The sequence below is a fragment of the Trichomycterus rosablanca genome, chromosome 23, assembly GCF_030014385.1.
Source record: "Trichomycterus rosablanca isolate fTriRos1 chromosome 23, fTriRos1.hap1, whole genome shotgun sequence".
NCBI classification, from domain to species: Eukaryota; Metazoa; Chordata; class Actinopteri; order Siluriformes; family Trichomycteridae; genus Trichomycterus; species Trichomycterus rosablanca.
This window is the reverse complement of record NC_086010.1, coordinates 18,099,323-18,120,163: the sequence shown is the minus strand read 5'-3', so window position 1 is coordinate 18,120,163 and position 20,841 is coordinate 18,099,323. Positions and strand designations below refer to the sequence as shown.

At 42.8% G+C, this 20,841-nt stretch overlaps 1 protein-coding gene across 1 annotated transcript; it reads right to left on the bottom strand.

Moving 5' to 3' along the window:
- Positions 1–1,882: 1,882 nt before the first annotated feature.
- csrnp1b (cysteine-serine-rich nuclear protein 1b) lies at positions 1,883–15,569 on the bottom strand. The gene is made up of 5 exons (XM_062985468.1): positions 15,426–15,569; positions 6,862–7,062; positions 5,827–6,086; positions 5,443–5,739; positions 1,883–5,005 (listed from the first exon to the last, which is right to left on the bottom strand). Exons 2-5 carry the CDS (start codon positions 7,043–7,045, stop codon positions 4,091–4,093), a joined length of 1,656 nt encoding a protein of 551 aa, XP_062841538.1. The 5' UTR covers positions 7,046–7,062; positions 15,426–15,569; the 3' UTR covers positions 1,883–4,090.
- Between the last annotated feature and the right edge of the window lie 5,272 nt (positions 15,570–20,841).

The following is a 20,841-nucleotide window of genomic DNA, read 5'->3' as shown; positions in this document are numbered from 1 at the left end:
CAGGTTCAAGCATTTAAACATTGTAATACACCTGTAATTTACCTCATACCTGTATGCAACTCATATTTAGCAACCGCTGGTTTATAGTATGGAAATACAGGTTGCTTCTCTCTGTGTCTCAGACAGGGATCGTCTTCTTATTGTGAACCTCTGTACTGAACCACACAGATAAGTAGATAGAGATTAGCTTAATAAAATCTGCAGTATTGCTTTAATTTAAACGTCAACATTGATTTTGTCTTAAAGTCCTTCCAAAATTTGGTATAAGAATAATAAGTACATGCTGATTATGGATGTTGGGTTTATATCCAATAGCCAAAACAATAAAAATGTGATCACTGAACAATTACGAACAATTTTGAACTGCACTGTAGTGGAATATAAATGAAATCTATTCTAATACAAATACAACTTTTGTTAAAGAACACAGACACGTTTATATCAGACTTTATGAATAAGGAATCAAAAAGAGCAAAAACAATGTTAGTCTTTGTTTTCTGTGCCTGAATTGTGTATCTGTTATTCAAGACACTGGCTTTAAATATTAATTATGTTTTGTTTTTGTTGTTTTTTGTGTTATTTGTTTTTTTTGCAATGTATTTTTTGTAATATTTGTCATATATACAAATGTAAACATCTAATGTAATCAGATTAGCCTCTATACAACAACAAATTATTATTGTTATTGTTGGTGTACATGTCTGACCATGTGAGTAGTGGTCTGGGGGCCGTACAAAGTTTGGGCACGCTGTGGTTTGGGGTCACAGTGCTGGCACTTTCCTCCGTCTGCTGATGCTTATCTCTATAATATTTTTGTTGTGGCCTAAATGTGCCACTAATCCAGTGTGTAGAAATCCTCAACTAGCCAAAATCTCTACATGCCCAACCACAATGTGAGCCGTGAGATGCCCTTCACTCAGATTATTTCCTGGTTTATATTATGCTCTTGTGAATTTCTTATTTTTTAACCAACGATTTTGGAAATATTTATTGAAATGTAAGGCTCCTGCTCAGCGTTCCTCAGGAACAGAAGTGAATACACGTCAACGATTTTGTTTACAAATACCTTCAATACTTGATATTTGTCATTAAAAAAAGAGAGAAATAAAAGTTGTTGCTCTGTCATTTATGCTGTATGGATAAAAATGGTAAATTTTAAAAAAGCTGACACAACTACGGTGTCAGTGCAAGTAATGTTGGTGTGGCAGCATTCTGGGTTTGATCCACACTTTTGTGTGTGTGTTTATGTGGGTTTCCTTCTGCCTTCCAGTCCTAAACATGCAGGTAGGTGATTTGGCATCTGTAATTTGCCCCTAGATGTGAACATGTGTAAATAAATGAATATATAATGCCCTGCACTAGACTAGTCTGTAGTTTAGGGTGGATTTCCACTTTACACCCAGTGTTTCAGAGTTGAAAATGCTGTGGATTTATCTGATCCTGCGATATTAACAAATTTTATGTTTTTTTTTTTACATATTTTAGTATGATGTCTTCGTTTTGTTGGTTAGGTTCCTGATCTTTGCTGTCTTAGTTTACTTTAAAACACCTTGATCAGATGTTGTTTAAAATATTCCTTAATAAGAACATAAAACTTTTTTGTGGTTATATAGCATTTATTGTCATCCTCAAACCTTTAAAACCATGTTTACATGCAGTTTCTGGGAACTATTTAACCAGACGTATTCCTTACATCTAATTAAAATAAATGAAGAAAGTTAATTCCTTAATGAAAGCCTTAATGAAAGATTAATAGAACAGTCTGCACTGTTCCGAAAATGCCATCTAGTGTACGCTGATCCTATAACAGTGTAGGTACAATGTAATTAACAGGTAAAACATATTGTTTTTATTGTAAATAATGAAATCAGACCACCAAGCATTTAAGAAAAAGCTGAAGTTTTATTGTGAAAGGACAAACTACTGTCAGTCGACTAAAATAAACAGCTTCAAAATGTCAGGCGTGAAAATATAAAAAAGCAGCATCGTTTGCTCTGTAGTACCATTAAGCAGAAAATATGTACAACAAAGATTGAAATAATAATAATAATAATAATTAAAAAAAAAAACACTTTCAAAAGCATAGATCAAAACACAATAATTAGGACTAATAAATACCCATCGTTTTCCATTTCTTCATAGGGAGTGATACATTTTATACAAGGAAATAAGGCACACCTGCAGAAAGCAGTGTCCTCTCCAGAATGAAAACGGATTCTGTGTTCTGAAGACCAGCACACGAAGGCAAAAAGCAAATACGTCTCTGATTGTGCATCGTTGCTCTCGCAAAGCATAAACGAGGACGAAAATGTGCATGAATCACATGCAATCAGTTTATAACGCTGAACCAACATACTGAACCAACATACTGAACCAACATACTGAACCAAGTGTGGGTGTGTGGGTGGTGGCAGATGTACAACTCCAGGTTTGTACTTATTTATTTGGTCCTTTAAAGATAACACAACCTCACCACCTTTATTTAGAGTTAAAGGATATAAGTAACAAAGGGTAAATTTCCTTGCATAATATATTTTGCATAATATATGCATAACTTATCAATAAGATTGAAACTAATCATTAATATTCACAATGTGTGTGATCAGTAAATTTTTGCCAAAACATTGTAAGTACAATCAGATTTAGCTTAGCACAGTCACTCTGACTTCAGCTCAATCAGGCTTCACAAATATGAAATATCTTCTGGCCAGAATAGATTTAGTAAGTATAACTATGTTCATCTATATTCATATATTACAAACGTGTTTTAATATTTTAAAGAACCTTGTAACTTTATTATTATTAATAAAATAGCTTCCATTCATAGAGATTAGAATTCTCTTACATCTACATCAATTTGTTAGAAAATTTTAGTGTAATTCTCTATATTTTAGGCAACGTAATGGTCCACAACGTGACCGAAGCATCATTTTAATCTTCAGGAGTAGGTAGATCAGACAGATTTGACTCTTTCATACAGGGAAAACATTTTTACACTAATCTGGCGACAGCTCCTCTTCTAAACAGGCACATCGAGTAAACTTGATAACTCCACTTATTGCCCGACTACTTAATAAATTAGAATACTATTAAAATGATAAACGTGAAATCATTGATCTGAAATATTTGCTCAACACAGGTTGAATGGACAGACAGCTTGACATATCTTACATTACAGCTGCGAGAGAGAGCGCAGGGCGGCTCAGATATTCAGTTGGTGTTTCGGAGATAAATAAATAACTCGGACTGAATTAATAAAAGAATAAATAAAGCAGAAATGGTAAATAGATATCACAGTTATCTCATGAGTATTCAACTGAGATATTCTAGGCGTGTCCATAAATAACACAAATGCTGCTGCAGACCCGGACACCAAAACACGGTGCAACTTTTAACTCTTAATGCGAAGGAAGGATCACGTCTCCGACCCCCTTTTGCCCCCCACTCGAGTTTTATTCAGATTTTTACAGATAAAGTGCTAATCGAGGAGCCTTCGGCGGGAGATTCGTGTACCAATCATTCGTTATCGATCCCGACGAGCCATTTTGTGATTTAGTGAAACAGGAACAGGTGAAGTCTTCCTCTAGCTTCGTGATTAACGTTCAAACCTTACAAACATGAGTGAACAGAACAAACCCAGAACGGTCTTTATTTAAAATGCTGCGCGAATTTCAGTGACGTTTCTCAAAATAGCCGAATAGGGTCCATCACAGCGACGTATGGTCACGATACATTGCTTTTAAAAGCTAGAAAAAGTCCCTGAGGTGCATAATCATAATCAGCATTTTATTTTTAATTCGACTCCCATCTGTGCCCCATTTTAAGTTAATATAAATAATTTTTAATACACCAATGTGGGTGAAAAATTCAACTCGACGTTCTTGGCCGTATGTACAAATATTTTCTTTACCCCAAATATTAGTCGCCGCTTAAAAGGCATTTCTAAGACTGCTCACGTTTTAAAGGCAACTTCCGCAGAGCCCCCAACCCCGCCCTCATATAAATAACAAAAATGAAAATACATTAAAGCTGTTTCGCCGTTTTATAATCTTTTATAATCATAGTGTTATTTGATCATCAGCTTCACCCTTTAAACTTTAACGTACTCCATCACGGACAGCTTAATGGCTTCCTCCAGCATTTGATTGTCTGTGAAGGTAGGCTGTGGGGGTTCCGGGACAGATTCCGACAGGCCGATTAGAGACTCCAGGATGCCAGTGCCTGGGTCGTTCGCTTGTGGAAAGCTGGGCAGCTGGAAATGAAAGAAGTTATCCAGATGCTCGTACTCCTTGAGCGAGTTGTACAGCGAGCTCGGTCCCAGACACGGAAACCCGTCAAAGAACTCCAGATCGGACTCAGAGGAGAGGCTCAGGTCCATGTAACTGGCCGCACTGTTGATGCTAGGAGACGGCGTGTTGGGTACGGATCCGCTGTAAAAGAGCGCGTTGCCTTGATTTGCGTTTTCGTCCAAAAGCACAGACGACGCCCTGTTGTCCGTACCGGAGTCTCTTTGTTGTTCTACAGTACCGAAGAGGCCGTACCCGACAGACGACGACTCGGTCCGTCTCTGCTCCTGGTAGCCGCTTTGTTCTGCGCACTCCTCGCTATCCGTGTCGCTGAAGCTCAAGATCTCCGCCAGTCCGTTCTCGTCCACGCCTAAGGGCGACTGTTCCCTCCCGGGTCCGTCCGTCACCTCGGAGTCCTCGCTCTGACCCGAAGAGCTAGAAGAGTCCGTCATGTCGCTGCTGCAGCTGTTCTCTCCGGCCGCTGCTAACTCGGAGTTGAAATGAAAGCTCGGCCCGTCGCGGTCGGCGCCCGTCTCGGGCTGCTCTCTCGAAGTGGCCTCGCTCTCGGCCGCGTGCTCCTCCAGGCGCTTCTCCAGTTCCAGCTTCATGATGGTGTGGATGTAGTGGGTCTGGACACGACCGGGGTTGAATTCGATGCGCCCCTCTGTGTTCCCACAGCCATCCTTGGTGCAACCACAGGGGAAGGACGAGTGATCCATCTGTGAGATTAAAGAGAAGTACTGCTTTACACGATTGCCCGTGCACAGTCCTATCGGACCCCTTCTTTACTTTCAGGCGCCTCTATCCACTAACCAGGGTCCTTGCACAGCATTTGAAGACCCCACCCATTTAAGTCTGGTCTTTTCCCCACCCTGCGGACACGGTGGCCAATTGTGCCTGCTAGATGGCGCCCAGCCGACCTGTAGCAGAGCCGAGAATCGATTCGGGGTGTTCAGAATCTCTGCGCTGGTGTGCTAGTGTAATATCTTGCTGCGCCAATATATTTTTTTAGATAAACAGGACTAACAATGCAGGTCACAAGGACCATCTACAGCTCCAGTCACATTATTTAAGCAGCATTACTACACCAAGGTTTGAAAGACTCGATGGCTGCATAGCAAAAACCTGTAAACATGTATCTGAACCACTGGCGTACCTGACATTTGATGCCCGCCAGACTACAGCTGCAGGTTTCAGGCTCGCAGAAGCCCTGGCAGTTACAGCCACAGTCCTCACGCAACATGCGCAGCTCGTGCAGTTGCCGCTTCTCCTCCTTGTCGATCTTCTTCACGCCCGCCGCTTTGAGGATGGCGTGCCGCCTCTTGGACGGGTAGGGGTGCAGGAACGACCCGCTGTCCAGGTTCACACCGCTAAGGTCGATCTCATCCTCGGGGATATCATCCACGGTGAGCTGGTTTGCCTCCTCAGACTCCTGGGTGCCGTTCTTAGTCAGCTGTTAGAGAGAATGATGACAGATCTCAGTCTGTGTGTACGGATTAGACGATGGATTTTACAGGTATGCCTACTCGATGGTTCCTACCTTCTGTTTGAGAGCCTCCAGCTTCTCCTCCTTCATCCTGTTCTTGAGCTTCTCTAGGCGCAGATGCTGCTGTTCGACGGCGAACTCGGAGAGCGTGTAGTGGCGCTGGGCACTGTGTCTCTGCACCATGCCGAGCGTACATCCACCTCGGCTGGGTACGCTGGTGAAGCCCTGGCACCGCGGAAAGAAGAAGACCGTCACCTGGTCGAACTGCACGTTGCCCCTTCGTGGACGTTTGGTCTTTTTTAGGATAGAGGTGGCTGCAAAGAGAAAACAAAAACCCTATTAAACACAGCACTTATTATTATTAAATACATCTTATTAAGAGTTTATGGGAAGTTATTGAGATGTATTACAGGATTAGGACCACACAGCTGTACACCACCATTAAAACACCACAAGATGGCAGGCTTGGCAAACCCAATAGTGGTAAAAACATCTTGGCAATAGAAATATAGTAAGCCAGACACATCACGTCTAAAAAAAATAACATTTACTTAAATCAAACATAACCAGGACCTTCCCCTTCTGAACCTAAAATTAATATTATTGATGATAGGTCTCAATAACCAAGTGTATCAGCGAGAGACAAATATTAGAAATCCCAGTTAACTTTAGGTGGCACAATTGTAACGTCTGAATTGCCTTCCGTTTCTCCATGCCTGTTTTCCTCTGCGTGGCACCTGTACTGGGGGCATGCCAAGTAAAGACAAAGCCATGCTTGTTCTTTCCCTTTGTCCTGGCACTGTGCCTACCTACTCGCTGGCTTTGTGCCGAGCCATCCTGGAAATCTCACGACTGTTTGCTCTGCTTTCTTCATTCTGCTGATCCCACAATCTCATACAGAAGCACAGAAACAGCAAACAAGTGCACACACTACACTACACTGTATGTTCTCAGCTATACAGGCGAAATGTGACCGCCTCAACGTCTCAATCTACTTTAGGAGAGAGCTAAAGATGTTCCTAAACTGGGTTGCACAGTTAATTCCCACAGGAAGGCTCTGAAGTGTGATAGAACAAAAATTAGACTTACTGCTGGTCGACGCTGCCGGCGAGCTCGGGTTACTGGGCGTAGAGTCCAAGGTGTCCGAGTAGCAGCTCTCGCTGTCCGAGTCCCATCCTGAGTAGGCGGAGGAGGAGAGAGATGAGGGAGAGGATGAGGAGTAGCACTGGTCCTCCTCCACCTCCTCAAACTTCCTCTTGAGAAGCCCACTCATGATGCCAGAGTGTCGATCTATAAGGGAGATACGGGACAATGAGCTTTAGCATCGGCGTTCCTGTTAAAGTACCTCATTTAAGGTAGTTTGAATCATATGCAAGGCATCGTCCAGCCAAGCAAGCCGTCATATATCAAATCAATCACAACCATTTTAAGACTACGCAGGCTTGGAACCGGTTAAAACCCCACAGCAAACAACTGTACTGAACTCTACCCTCAGCAACAAGAAGAACAGGAAGCAATTAATCGAGTCCCTTCAGCACGAGTCAACAATTTCAAACCCTTCACCCACTTCCAAATCCACTCAGCCGAGCAAATACAATCGATCAGCAGACGGGAGCGCAGGCAGACGATACGGCCGCGGCCAATCGCGGCGCTGTGGGGGGAAAGAATGTGTCAAGCTTGCTAAACACACCGGTGTCTCCTCAGTACAGTAGGCTTGTTTATGTAGCGTATAAACGCCTTTCTTTTACTGCTTCTCGAGAAGGAATGCTTGCTCAGCAATGACAACAATCAATTATTTGGAGAGGGAAGAAAAATGCCAGCCGTGCCTCTGGCCCTTAAGGTGCTTGAGTAGGAGAAATGTAATGCATTCTTTGTGTGTGTGTGTGTGTGTGTGTGTGTGTGTGTGTGTGTGTGTGTGTGTGTGTGTGTGTGTCATCGACTTATAAGGCTATTTCTCCCCAAAGATACGGCATGACAGCCGGCTCAACCCTGCTCAACCCAATCAACAATCAACAATCCAAGATGCACCAGGAGGAACTCACATCTAAACAAAGGTTGCTGAGAAATAATTCTGATGGGTGTTTTACATTCCTAGGAAAGCAGAGCAGTGAGAAAAGCATTACAAAGCAAGCATTAGTTCTCACTAATGAGGCCATTTCTGAGAAGTGACAGACAGCCGTGACTGGAAGATGATACAAGTCTGGAGCGCTCTATGTTAAAAACACGTCTGGGTACATCTGAATAATACTGAATCACGTCCAAGCAGTTCTCAGCTAAAAGGAAGGATCACGTCACGCTTACGTGTTGGCAATGTTATAAATGTTTGTAAATGAGTCGCCTGGCACGCCTTTGGCTAAACTATCACAGTGCACCCAAACAGGTAAAGAAATAAAGCAAAACCATCATAATAGCGTCAGGGAGGATCAACCATGCACACGGTGGCATCTGCTGGCAAAATACAAACCACAAGCCTTTACTGGACCGTAATCTATCCACATCAATCATCAAACCTGCACACGCACCTACGCTTGACCAGTTTTATCTCTCGCCGCTATGCAAGTCTGATACGGGTAAACAGTAAAGTGACCCGCAAATCTCTGTGCAAGGGAAAAGCAATCACACAAGCGCATGGATTGGACGTATCCTGTTGCACGCGCTGCAGATGTGATAACCTACAGGCTGCGTTCGGCGTCTAGAATGATTATTTGCATGCAAAGCGAAGACGGTACAGCTGAGCCCTAGTATAACCCCTGACAAGTCTCATCTTGCAGCAGTGCAAGTAACACTTCGTCCTGACAAGCCTCTATGGAAAACCCCAGAGGAGAAGCTGACAAATATAATCAGCAGCACAAAGTTTCATTGTATGGAAGACGGTGGCATAAATCCAGCATTACCATTCATTTTTGGATTGCACTAGAGCGTATAGATAGAACATATGTTGTCACCCTAACCTTCCCTCGGATACACAAAGCTGCAAGGACACACAAGATCACGTTACACCTTCCCAAGATCTCCCAATGTGTCAGGCAGAAAACTAAGGATTGAAGAATTCCCTCAGGAGGTCACAGTGGCGGCTAAGCACACAAGCTTTAATTAAGAGCCACGGACAGAAGGGGGAGGGAGGAACGCCAAAGATAGGACACGAAAACCCCGAGTGTTAGAAGTGGGTCATTGTCTCTTGACTGCAGCCTACCTGACAGTCCGATTTGGTAAGCTTGTTCAACAACCGGAAACAATGAAGATGGGCTAATCCTAAAAAAAAGGGGGGTGCGGATATGTGCATGCCCTTAGGCGGGGGCAATGTGGATGACCAAAGCAACTTACTCTCTCAATCTCACGACACATCAGTAAAGATGACAACGTTCAATACGTGTCGCTCCATAAATCTCTTCCTCCAAAAAAAACACGATCAGCTGTGCTATCTTTCATTTTATCAGCTGCACCGTGCCACCGTGAGGTATCCCCACACAGACGTCAGTGATCCTGAGGTACAGTGTATCACAAAAGTGAGTACACCCCTCACATTTCTGCAGATATTTAAGTATATCTTTTCATGGGACAACACTGACAAAATGACACTTTGACACAATGAAAAGTAGTCTGTGTGCAGCTTATATAACAGTGTAAATTTATTCTCCCCTCAAAATAACTCAATATACAGCCATTAATGTCTAAACCACCGGCAACAAAAGTGAGTACACCCCTAAGAGACTACACCCCTAAATGTCCAAATTGAGCACTGCTTGTCATTTTCCCTCCAAAATGTCATGTGATTTGTTAGTGTTACTAGGTCTCAAGTGTGCATAGGGAGCAGTTGTGTTCAATTTAGTAGTACAGCTCTCACACTCTCTCATACTGGTCACTGAAAGTTCCAACATGGCACCTCATGGCAAAGAACTCTCTGAGGATCTTAAAAGACGAATTGTTGCGCTACATGAAGATGGCCAAGGCTACAAGAAGATTGCCAACACCCTGAAACTGAGCTGCAGCACAGTGGCCAAGATCATCCAGCGTTTTAAAAGAGCAGGGTCCACTCAGAACAGACCTCGCGTCGGTCGTCCAAAGAAGCTGAGTGCACGTGCTCAGCGTCACATCCAACTGCTGTCTTTGAAAGATAGGTGCAGGAGTGCTGTCAGCATTGCTGCAGAGATTGAAAAGGTGGGGGGTCAGCCTGTCAGTGCTCAGACCATACGCCGCACACTACATCAAATTGGTCTGCATGGCTGTCACCCCAGAAGGAAGACTCTTCTGAAGTCTCTACACAAGAAAGCCCGCAAACAGTTTGCTGAAGACATGTCAACAAAGGACATGGATTACTGGAACCATGTCCTATGGTCTGATGAGACCAAGATTAATTTGTTTGGTTCAGATGGTCTCAAGCATGTGTGGCGGCAATCAGGTGAGGAGTACAAAGATAAGTGTGTCATGCCTACAGTCAAGCATGGTGGTGGGAATGCCATGGTCTGGGGCTGCATGAGTGCAGCAGGTGTTGGGGAGTTACATTTCATTGAGGGACACATGAACTCCAATATGTACTGTGAAATACTGAAGCAGAGCATGATCCCCTCCCTCCGGAAACTGGGTCGCAGGGCAGTGTTCCAGCATGATAATGACCCCAAACACACCTCTAAGACGACCACTGCTTTATTGAAGAGGCTGAGGGTAAAGGTGATGGACTGGCCAAGCATGTCTCCAGACCTAAACCCAATAGAACATCTTTGGGGCATCCTCAAGCGGAAGGTGGAGGAGCGCAAAGTCTCGAATATCCGCCAGCTCCGTGTAGTCGTCATGGAGGAGTGGAAAAGCATTCCAGTGGCAACCTGTGAAGCTCTGGTAAACTCCATGCCCAGGAGAGTTAAGGCAGTTCTGGGAAATAATGGTGGCCACACAAAATATTGACACTTCAGGAACTTTCACTAAGGGGTGTACTCACTTTTGTTGCCAGTGGTTTAGACATTAATGGCTGTATATTGAGTTATTTTGAGGGAAGAAAAAATTTACACTGTTATATAAGCTGCACACAGACTACTTTTCATTGTGTCAAAGTGTCATTTTGTCAGTGTTGTCCCATGAAAAGATATACTTAAATATCTGCAGAAATGTGAGGGGTGTACTCACTTTTGTGATACACTGTACATCTCAATCTCCCGCCTGCCACTGAAGGCAGATCTACTACTACTCAGCCCTGATAAAATGTTCAGACAGCCTGATAGCCTCTGAAAGAAGAACTCTAATGATTTGTATCTTATAAAACACATCAGGTAATAGTTCTTCTAGAAAAAACACTATAAACACCATAAATCAAAGTAAAATTACAATATCTACCATAATGCATTAAAGTGCTGTATTTAAAATCCTCAAGAGCTTACCAGCAGTTCTCACAATTTCTGACAACATCTGTATTGCCTCACAAACCCCACACACACCTGCTTCTGGAGGATTGACTTTGCCCTGCCAGCTTGCAGTGCAGCACGTCCACAAGAGATAAGAGCAGGTAGCACGCACCTACGTCGACCACAGCCGGAGAACAAAACCAGCACGACAGTGTTAAGGTCTCGTGCGCTGTGCACCTGTGCCAGGACGAATCCAGGGACGTGCCTACTCATGCAAAACTCATATTTACACTGGCATTAAAAGGCCATGATCAAAAGCCCACACTCAAGAGATAAAATACCACATTAACAGACTACTGAAGCATGCACTGAAGGAAAGTACTCCACCTGCTGGTGCACAATCCAAAAGCACTTGTTTTCACTCAGGCAGAACATTGGACAGTCAGCTGTGCCAGAGACATTCTGTTCCTGTGGCACAACCCATGCACAGTACACACAGCCATTCCAAATAGTAGACGCTAATGTGGGTGGGAGGGAGTGTTTGGGACACGGAGAGAGCGAGGGCTTTACACAAATAAATAAAGCAGCGCTTCCAACCCACAGGAATTCCACTCTGGCAGAGCGATGCGTTTTTCAACAGGGAGCATCAGCCCTATCGAACCCAGATGTGCCTGCATTCTCCCTACTCCCTTCTCCAGCGAGACTGCTGCTCGGACAAACATCCAAGTTTGCAAAAACAATCGGTAATGGAGCTTTCTAGAATGTAGGACATTCCAAACTACTGATGAGTGCACACAAGCCGCAGGAATTTTATCCAAAGTGCAATTATTTTTAACTCCTGGATGTACCACGTGACCAGTATGAGTTATTGGGAAACAAATCGAGGCACAAGATGTGGCAAAACATTGGATTTATGCTTTTTAAAGATTTATGCTTTTTTAAACCCTTGATGTCGTGCCAAGGTTTTATCAAAAGTGTGCAATAAAGATGTTATAAAAGCTCCAACACATGATTAATCCAACAATACTTAGAAAAGTGCATTCCACTGTATGTTTCCTACCAGTCCTTACAGTCAACATGACTTTGCATCATGTCACGAATGCTTAATTATCAGAAGCACACAAAGAGCTCAACCTTCCACAGCCATTTAAAACGTTCCTGCATATTTACACAGGTAAATGACACTGAAAACCAGTCTGTGCAGTCCAGTGGTGCTCAGCAGCTTGCCATATCGTCTTCATTCGCAGAAACATTTGCATCGATACCTAAAATGCAAAGTTTGCAAAGTGCACACAGAGAACATCCTTCACATCAAACCTGCCCCGATCCCTCGACTAATAATCAGCACAGGACAATAAAGGACATTCAGGATCCTTCCACTGCACCGCTAAGAACCTTCCCACAGAGTTCACAGCCTGGTGTTTGTACACACTGGTGTTTGGGGCTGGGCCGGGGACCCTCACAGGTCGACCTCGGTCTGGGACGCCGGGACGCTGGATCATTACACACCAGGAGGAACGCTCAAAACTGATAAAGCAGATGGAACCCCTGGGTTACAGCACTCTCCCAGCCCATCTGTTACTGGACATACTGGACATAAAAACCACAACTCTGCATGTGAACTACTCAGGAACATAAATAAAACTCCGGACAGCACCGTAGCACATGATAGACAAACAGAATAGACTTGTTTTTTGCTCACATATTGCAAATTAATAGCAGAACATCAGTGTTATGAATGTAATATCACATGGTATCTTGGGTAATGGCATTTTTAACAAACACTGCATTTTAAACAGCACTAAATCAAGCACTACATCAATAAAGTGGTGTCCTTTATGTATACCTTTATTTTTTATCCCTCCTCATGTTTAAATAAATAAGTAGTTCTGTGGTTTTATCTAAGATGTGTTAACTATACAGTATAACTTAAATCTGGACGTTAAATCTGGACAATTTCCTGCATTTCTTGGTACAAACATTCTCACTGGAGTACACATGTTGTAACATTAAAGAACAAGCCGGACGTGCTGCACCTTTTGAACTAATTTAATGCAAATTGCATGATCCTAAGAACCTGTGAAGTTACATTTGCATCATTTGCACCTCGGATAACAAAACGTTCCTGTTCAGCACCTTCCTTTGCTAACAACTTTATTTCCATTGTAACGTTGAGGTTTGCATGAATTGTTCTATCATTTAGAAAAAGTGTGACCTGGAGGCTGTACAGAAGTACATGGATGTTCTCTTAAATCTCTAACCTTACAAGGAACTACTTTGTGTTCTGAATTATTTCCAGTGAGGTTCAATAAGGTTCACTACACATGAGGAGTGATTGTACTCTGAATGGAACACTCTGGTACTTTTAGGTGATTTTAATAGACCGAGAACACTAAAAGTACATCTTTGGTACCATTAGAGGGCATTAAAGCTGTACTGATGTACTGATGTACTGTATTTTACCCGAGTTACACTGTTGAATCTTTAGGACACACTATTTATTTCATTTACAAAATATGAACCAGTGTAACATCAAAGAACCAGTTAAAAGAACGAGAGAGGAACAGTTGAGCCCTTTTGCACTTCTAAAAATGTACTTGATGTCACCGTTCTGAGTACAGGCGCTTCTCAGTGGAGTGAGTAATTATCTCAGGGGAACATCTACAGAATGTACTGTACGTTTTACACTCATTTAAGACACCATTACATCAAAGGGGACCTGAGAGGTAACATTAGACAGAAAGTACCTGTTCATCTGCTTCTATTTATTTATTAGGATTTTAACGTCACTTTGGCTACATTCATGACAGAAACGATAGTTACTGGTTACACAACATTCATGGACAATTTAGTAGCCTATCTCACTTGCATGTCTTTGGACTGTGGGAGGAAACCGGAGCTCCTGGAGGAAACCCACACAGACACGGGGAGAACATGCAAACTCCACACAGAAAGGACCTGAACCGTTCACCCTGGGAATCAAACCCAGGACCTTTTTGCTGTGAGGTGACAGTGCTACCCACTGAGTGTTTAAAACTTTTGCTTCTATTATAGGAGTTGAGATTCTCAAAATTGCACTTTTATTGAATCCATTTAAGAAAATATGAATCACTGAATAAATGTATTAAACACAGCTGTGGATTCTGGTACATAATAAAAACTGAATCGTTCTGTATTTCATGTATTAATCGAGCGGAAAGCTGATAAGACTTTTCGTCTGCAGGCAGAATCTAAACAAAAGGCTCATGCTGCCACCATGAGTGGAAACATGATTCCCACCGTCCAGCCGCACCACTGCTTTTCCCCTACCATTCACCTCAACAGGAATGTGCGCTCACACAACGAGAGATGCGCCAAGTCAACAAGATTCAACAAACAGACCGGTGCCAGCTTGTTTGTTTATTAATAACACACGCAAATGTAGTGTATGAGTATCAGTACTGGTCTTAGATAGATCCAGAATTCTGAACTGGATTCAGTGATTAGTAAAAACACAGAAAAGCAAAACACAGTAAAATCAATCTGATTTATTATTACCTATTAAAGCAAAATCCAACTGATTCATCCAAACCTGACTTCATTTAGTGTAAACATAGTAAAACATAAGTATCACATGGTGATAGTATCGCAATCAATCGCTTAATTGATGAGATTAAGTGTCATAATGGAGTGATTGTAGGCGGCGTGAAATAAATCAGTAAGTCAATTGAGCTCCTGGTTATTTAATCACACAGTACACGGCGTGTCTATGGTTTGGTGCCAACCTCCCCACCGCTGACCCCAATCATCCCTCATGTTTAATGCTAATGACAATTAACACACTCATCAAAGAGCCGATGGCGACCACTTTTACCAAGTGTCTATTATAATCTATTCAAGTCTATTCTAGCAGACCAGGTATATATATCCAGCTTAGCTTGGCACAGCTGATCATTTTTAGAAACACATGCTTGGTCTAATAATTACCTAAAATATCTCAAACAAAACTAGACCAAGTCTTTGCCATCATCTGCACCCCAATGTCCCAACAATTAAACCACAGCTGTGGCCACTTACCGACTTCATTCACAATCGCAACCTGATTAAAACACCGAGACCAGAGAACAGGTTTTAATAAGCAGCCAGAAAGAAATAAAAGTGCACTCGTTACAGCATGTAAATCCTGAACTCGGTAGTTATTCCTCACGCTGCTGTGACGGAGACGCGCATTCAAAACTATTCTGCTTGCCTCCACCCCCCGATGTTACCCATTACACACGGAGACGCACTCCAGTCCGCCTTTTAAATGAATTATACAGAGGGGGAAACACGATCACTCACCAAGAATCACGGTATCCGATCAGCATCGGTGGTATCAGAAGGTATAATCAGATGTAACGAGTATAATCCGAGCACCGGAGCGCGTTTTTTATCCGAATCCGCTGCGGCTTTGTGCGGCAGCGCCGGAGCAGCTGAAGCGTTTTGGCTCGTCTGAGGCGGACTGATCAGCAGCGCTGCCTTTTTCGTCAGTGGAAAACTCCCTCCTGCTGTCTGACGCAGGCGGTGACACACACACACACACACACACACACACACACACACACACACAGAGAGAGAGAGAGAGAGAGAGAGAGAGAGCGAGAGAGAGAAAGAGAAAGAGAGAGAGATTTAGAAAAAGAAAGGCAGATAGAGACACAAATAAAGGACAGTAAAACAGATAAAGAAAAAGGGAGAAAGACCAAGGGAGAATGGGAATCGAACCCAGTACCTTCTTAAAAAAAAAAATACAGAGTCAAAGAAAGGAGAGACAGACATACATGTGACAAAAAGAAAAGGACTCAAGCTTTAAGGGAGAGAGATAAAAATAGAGGAGATAAAGATTGATATAAAGAAATGTAGATCATAAGGAAGAGAGAGAGATGTAGAAAAAGAAGGGCAGATAGAGACACAATTAAAGGACAGTAAAACAGATTATGGAAAGAAAAAGAGAGAAAGACCAAAGAAGAATGAAACTGAGAGACCTGGAGTAAAAAAAGAAAGGGACAGAAAAAAGAAAAGAAATTATACATAGTCAAAGAATGGAGAAACAGATAAATATGAAACATTAACATTTTCAGCATTTAGCGAATGCTTTTATCCAAAGCGACTTACAGTACTGGGCCCTGGGTTAAGGGCCTTGCTCAAGGGCCCAACAGTGGCAACCTGGAAGTGATGGGGCCAGCGACCTTTTGATTACTAGTCCAGTATCTTAAACACTAGGCCACAACTGCCCTAAGAGACGAAAAGAAAAAGATTCTAGTTTCAAGGGAGAGAGATCAAAATAGAGGAGATAAAGGTAAAGATTGATATACAGAAATGTAGATCATAAAGGGAGAAAAGAGAAAGACAGACAGAAAGACAGACAGACACAGAGAGAGAGAGACAGAAAGAGAGAGAGAGACAGACAGACTAGGCTGCCCACGCTCCTTCCTGCCTTCCTACTGAGCCAGCCTCAGAACATCACTACGTCCAATCATCTACTTCTAATGAGAACTAACCAGACACAGGACGTGCTGTAACACACACACACACACACACTCACACACACACTATACAACACTGTACAGGTTCTAGATAGGGTTCTGCTCAGCAGTGCTCAGTTCCCAGGTGGCACCAGACTCCACGCGGACCCTGACCCTGATCAGGATGAAAATGAACTATCTGTTATTAAGAATAAAGTGTGTTGTGTTGCTGATGTACCTCACTGACTACAGTATATTTGCATAAGCAGGGCCAGTGAGTAAAAGAAATATCTGCTCACGCGTTTAGGAAGGAAATGCATGTTTTCATATCGAGTCTCCTGACTGTAAATGCGACCACAACATCATAAGTATCACGTTTACAATATTTACCCTGGTACGGACGGTTTCAGGCTATTTTTGCTTGCAGTACACACAGTATTAATCCACTCTGAGATTAACCCGGTGTTACGGAACAGTGTTTTCATTCCTTATGTCAGTGGTTCAGCAAACAAGATGATAAGTGCTTTTGATACATCAGATTCGTACTGTATAATAAGTGTCGCACAAAAACATCCAGCGTGTTATTTCCCGGCGTCTGACTCAGCCTCCGCCGAACCCGTGAGTCACAGACGTCTTGTAAACGCTTTACATCATTTATTACAAATGATGCGATTGCACAGCGGGATGCAACTGAGGCGTCTTCTCTATTATTCTCTCAATCTGATTTCTAATGTTTATCGAGAACTTTTCAGCAACTAAAACTAGGTGCTTGACAGTGATTTATATAAATAACACATTCCAAACTCTATAGAGCCTGAGAAAATAAACACACTGAATGGGTTTACTGTTAAACAACTGTTTACTCTTTCTACTGTGTCTGTATGCAATATAGTTTTTTTTTTTACCTCACTTATCGTTTACTCAGTACCATGCACTGGCCAACTCTACACTTGTCTCTAGTCTTGTAGTGAGTGCACGTCATGACAATCTAGGAACTTCATTTCTGTAACTGAACAACTGGACAAAAGTTCTGTCGTGAATTAAAAGCTGCTGATATACACGTCACCCCCTGCCCCCAACCCCCAATCAGACAGCCAATCGTGTCTGTGTAAACACCCGGCCGGTCGATAGCACCACTGAGGCTTTTAATGGGGTAGCGTAATAGACCGCAGAGCCACCCGAGCACCTAAAAGATTGTGTAAACTTATAACTTTAATGGTACATAATCTAAAGTACATTAACACCCAATGATGCTAATATAATGCACACAATACTGTCTAAAGTATGTGGACACCTGTAAAAAATGTAATCATTTGGGGTAAAAAAGTTCCACTGGCATGCACAGACCCCTGACATTAACCACACTAAACACATAAATGATGGCAATCACAATCAGAATGTACAGAGGTTGAATGACCTGCTGCTAATGTCCTGGTGCTTGATACTACAGGTCTTCTTCAGCCTTGTTGAGTCCGTGTGTGGGTGGGTCAGAACTGTGTTGACAGCATATTAAGCAAGTGATCATCATGCCCCCCCCCCCTCCACCCACATGCCTTTTCCTGCCCCTATAATACAACATGTCATTTTCTCAAGAAAGACCTAACTTTAATGGTATATAATCTAAACGCCTGATTCAAGCAGTTTAAAAGAAACTAAATACCACAGCTGATTATTATACTATATTTATATTATAGTATACAGTGTATCACAAAAGTGAGTACACCCCTCACATTTCTGCAGATATTTAAGTATATCTTTTCATGGGACAACACTGACAAAATGACACTTTGACACAATGAAAAGTAGTCTGTGTGCAGCTTATATAACAGTGTAAATTTATTCTTCCCTCAAAATAACTCAATATACAGCCATTAATGTCTAAACCACCGGCAACAAAAGTGAGTACACCCCTTAGTGAAAGTTCCTGAAGTGTCAATATTTTGTGTGGCCACCATTATTTCCCAGAACTGCCTTAACTCTCCTGGGCATGGAGTTTACCAGAGCTTCACAGGTTGCCACTGGAATGCTTTTCCACTCCTCCATGACGACATCACGGAGCTGGCGGATATTCGAGACTTTGCGCTCCTCCACCTTCCGCTTGAGGATGCCCCAAAGATGTTCTATTGGGTTTAGGTCTGGAGACATGCTTGGCCAGTCCATCACCTTTACCCTCAGCCTCTTCAATAAAGCAGTGGTCGTCTTAGAGGTGTGTTTGGGGTCATTATCATGCTGGAACACTGCCCTGCGACCCAGTTTCCGGAGGGAGGGGATCATGCTCTGCTTCAGTATTTCACAGTACATATTGGAGTTCATGTGTCCCTCAATGAAATGTAACTCCCCAACACCTGCTGCACTCATGCAGCCCCAGACCATGGCATTCCCACCACCATGCTTGACTGTAGGCATGACACACTTATCTTTGTACTCCTCACCTGATTGCCGCCACACATGCTTGAGACCATCTGAACCAAACAAATTAATCTTGGTCTCATCAGACCATAGGACATGGTTCCAGTAATCCATGTCCTTTGTTGACATGTCTTCAGCAAACTGTTTGCGGGCTTTCTTGTGTAGAGACTTCAGAAGAGGCTTCCTTCTGGGGTGACAGCCATGCAGACCAATTTGATGTAGTGTGCGGCGTATGGTCTGAGCACTGACAGGCTGACCCCCCACCTTTTCAATCTCTGCAGCAATGCTGACAGCACTCCTGCGCCTATCTTTCAAAGACAGCAGTTGGATGTGACGCTGAGCACGTGCACTCAGCTTCTTTGGACGACCAACGCGAGGTCTGTTCTGAGTGGACCCTGCTCTTTTAAAACGCTGGATGATCTTGGCCACTGTGCTGCAGCTCAGTTTCAGGGTGTTGGCAATCTTCTTGTAGCCTTGGCCATCTTCATGTAGCGCAACAATTCGTCTTTTAAGATCCTCAGAGAGTTCTTTGCCATGAGGTGCCATATTGGAACTTTCAGTGACCAGTATGAGAGAGTGTGAGAGCTGTACTACTAAATTGAACACACCTGCTCCCTATGCACACCTGAGACCTAGTAACACTAACAAATCACATCACATTTTGGAGGGAAAATGACAAGCAGTGCTCAATTTGGACATTTAGGGGTGTAGTCTCTTAGGGGTGTACTCACTTTTGTTGCCGGTGGTTTAGACATTAATGGCTGTATATTGAGTTATTTTGAGGGAAGAATAAATTTACACTGTTATATAAGCTGCACACAGACTACTTTTCATTGTGTCAAAGTGTCATTTTGTCAGTGTTGTCCCATGAAAAGATATACTTAAATATCTGCAGAAATGTGAGGGGTGTACTCACTTTTGTGATACACTGTATATGCCAGTGCCACCTAATTTACCCCAGTTTTTATTTTTTGTGCATGGTACACAGACATACTGGAACAGGACGCATATAATGTTTAAATAATTTATTTTATACTCCTGAAGGTAGCAATGGGGGTAAAGAAACACCTAAAGTTAATAATTAGTACGGGTGTCCACATACTTTAGACAGCATTGTGTTCAGTATATTAACAATTTTGGGTTGGTATAACCTATATAATGTGTTAGAACAACTTAATAAAAATGCCGTTTTAAGCTATAATATGGAATTATACTAGATAACAGAATTGCACTATAGTTGAAGATTGTTACTCATCAGTGGTGTGCACTGAGCGTGTCTTTACCTTTAAACTCTGTACAGAAGAGTTTATAATTAATAAATAATTTCTCTAACAAGCCAGTACTGTTAATACACAGGAGGTATTAGATCTTACGCTTGAATTGTTAATCCCTGGTCGAACGGAACTAAATGGGTGTGGAATGGAACAGAGCGCCACATCTGACGCATTAAGCACCATTAACATCCCCTCCAGGCTGGAGAGAGAATTCTTCCTTATCGAGCAGAAATGACGCCTTCTGTTTCCTCCTGCTCAGAATCCGCCCGTGTGTTCACAGAGCAAGAGCAATGCAGCAAAGTCCGAGCTGGACACAGCTAACACGACACAGAAACGAAAACTTTAGCTGTAACGTGATTATTTATGATCCCGGTCTGAATTCCAGTAAAGCTCGCTCGGTCGGGAGGGAGGGACGGAGCGAGGGAAGGAGGGATGAGCCGGGGAATCTCCTGAGTTGTGTTTTCTTTTCGGTGAAATGAAACGCGGTTTCCTGCCAGTGTCAACACAGGTGGAGAGTTCAGCCGGGGTTCGGATAAACCAGGGTTTGTAGCCCGGTGTGTACACAGTATGCTA

What these genes read in the sequence shown, in the direction of transcription:
- csrnp1b (XM_062985468.1), bottom strand. Translation starts at nt 7,045, where the DNA reads ATGAGTGGGCTTCTCAAGAGGAAGTTTGAGGAGGTGGAGGAGGACCAG. An exon ending in TGGAGGCTCTCAAACAGAAG is followed by an intron (nt 5,740 to 5,826) that starts GTAGGAACCATC and finishes TCTCTCTAACAG; the next exon opens with CTGACTAAGAACGGCACCCA. An exon ending in TGGCGGGCATCAAATGTCAG is followed by an intron (nt 5,006 to 5,442) that starts GTACGCCAGTGG and finishes TTAATCTCACAG; the next exon opens with ATGGATCACTCGTCCTTCCC.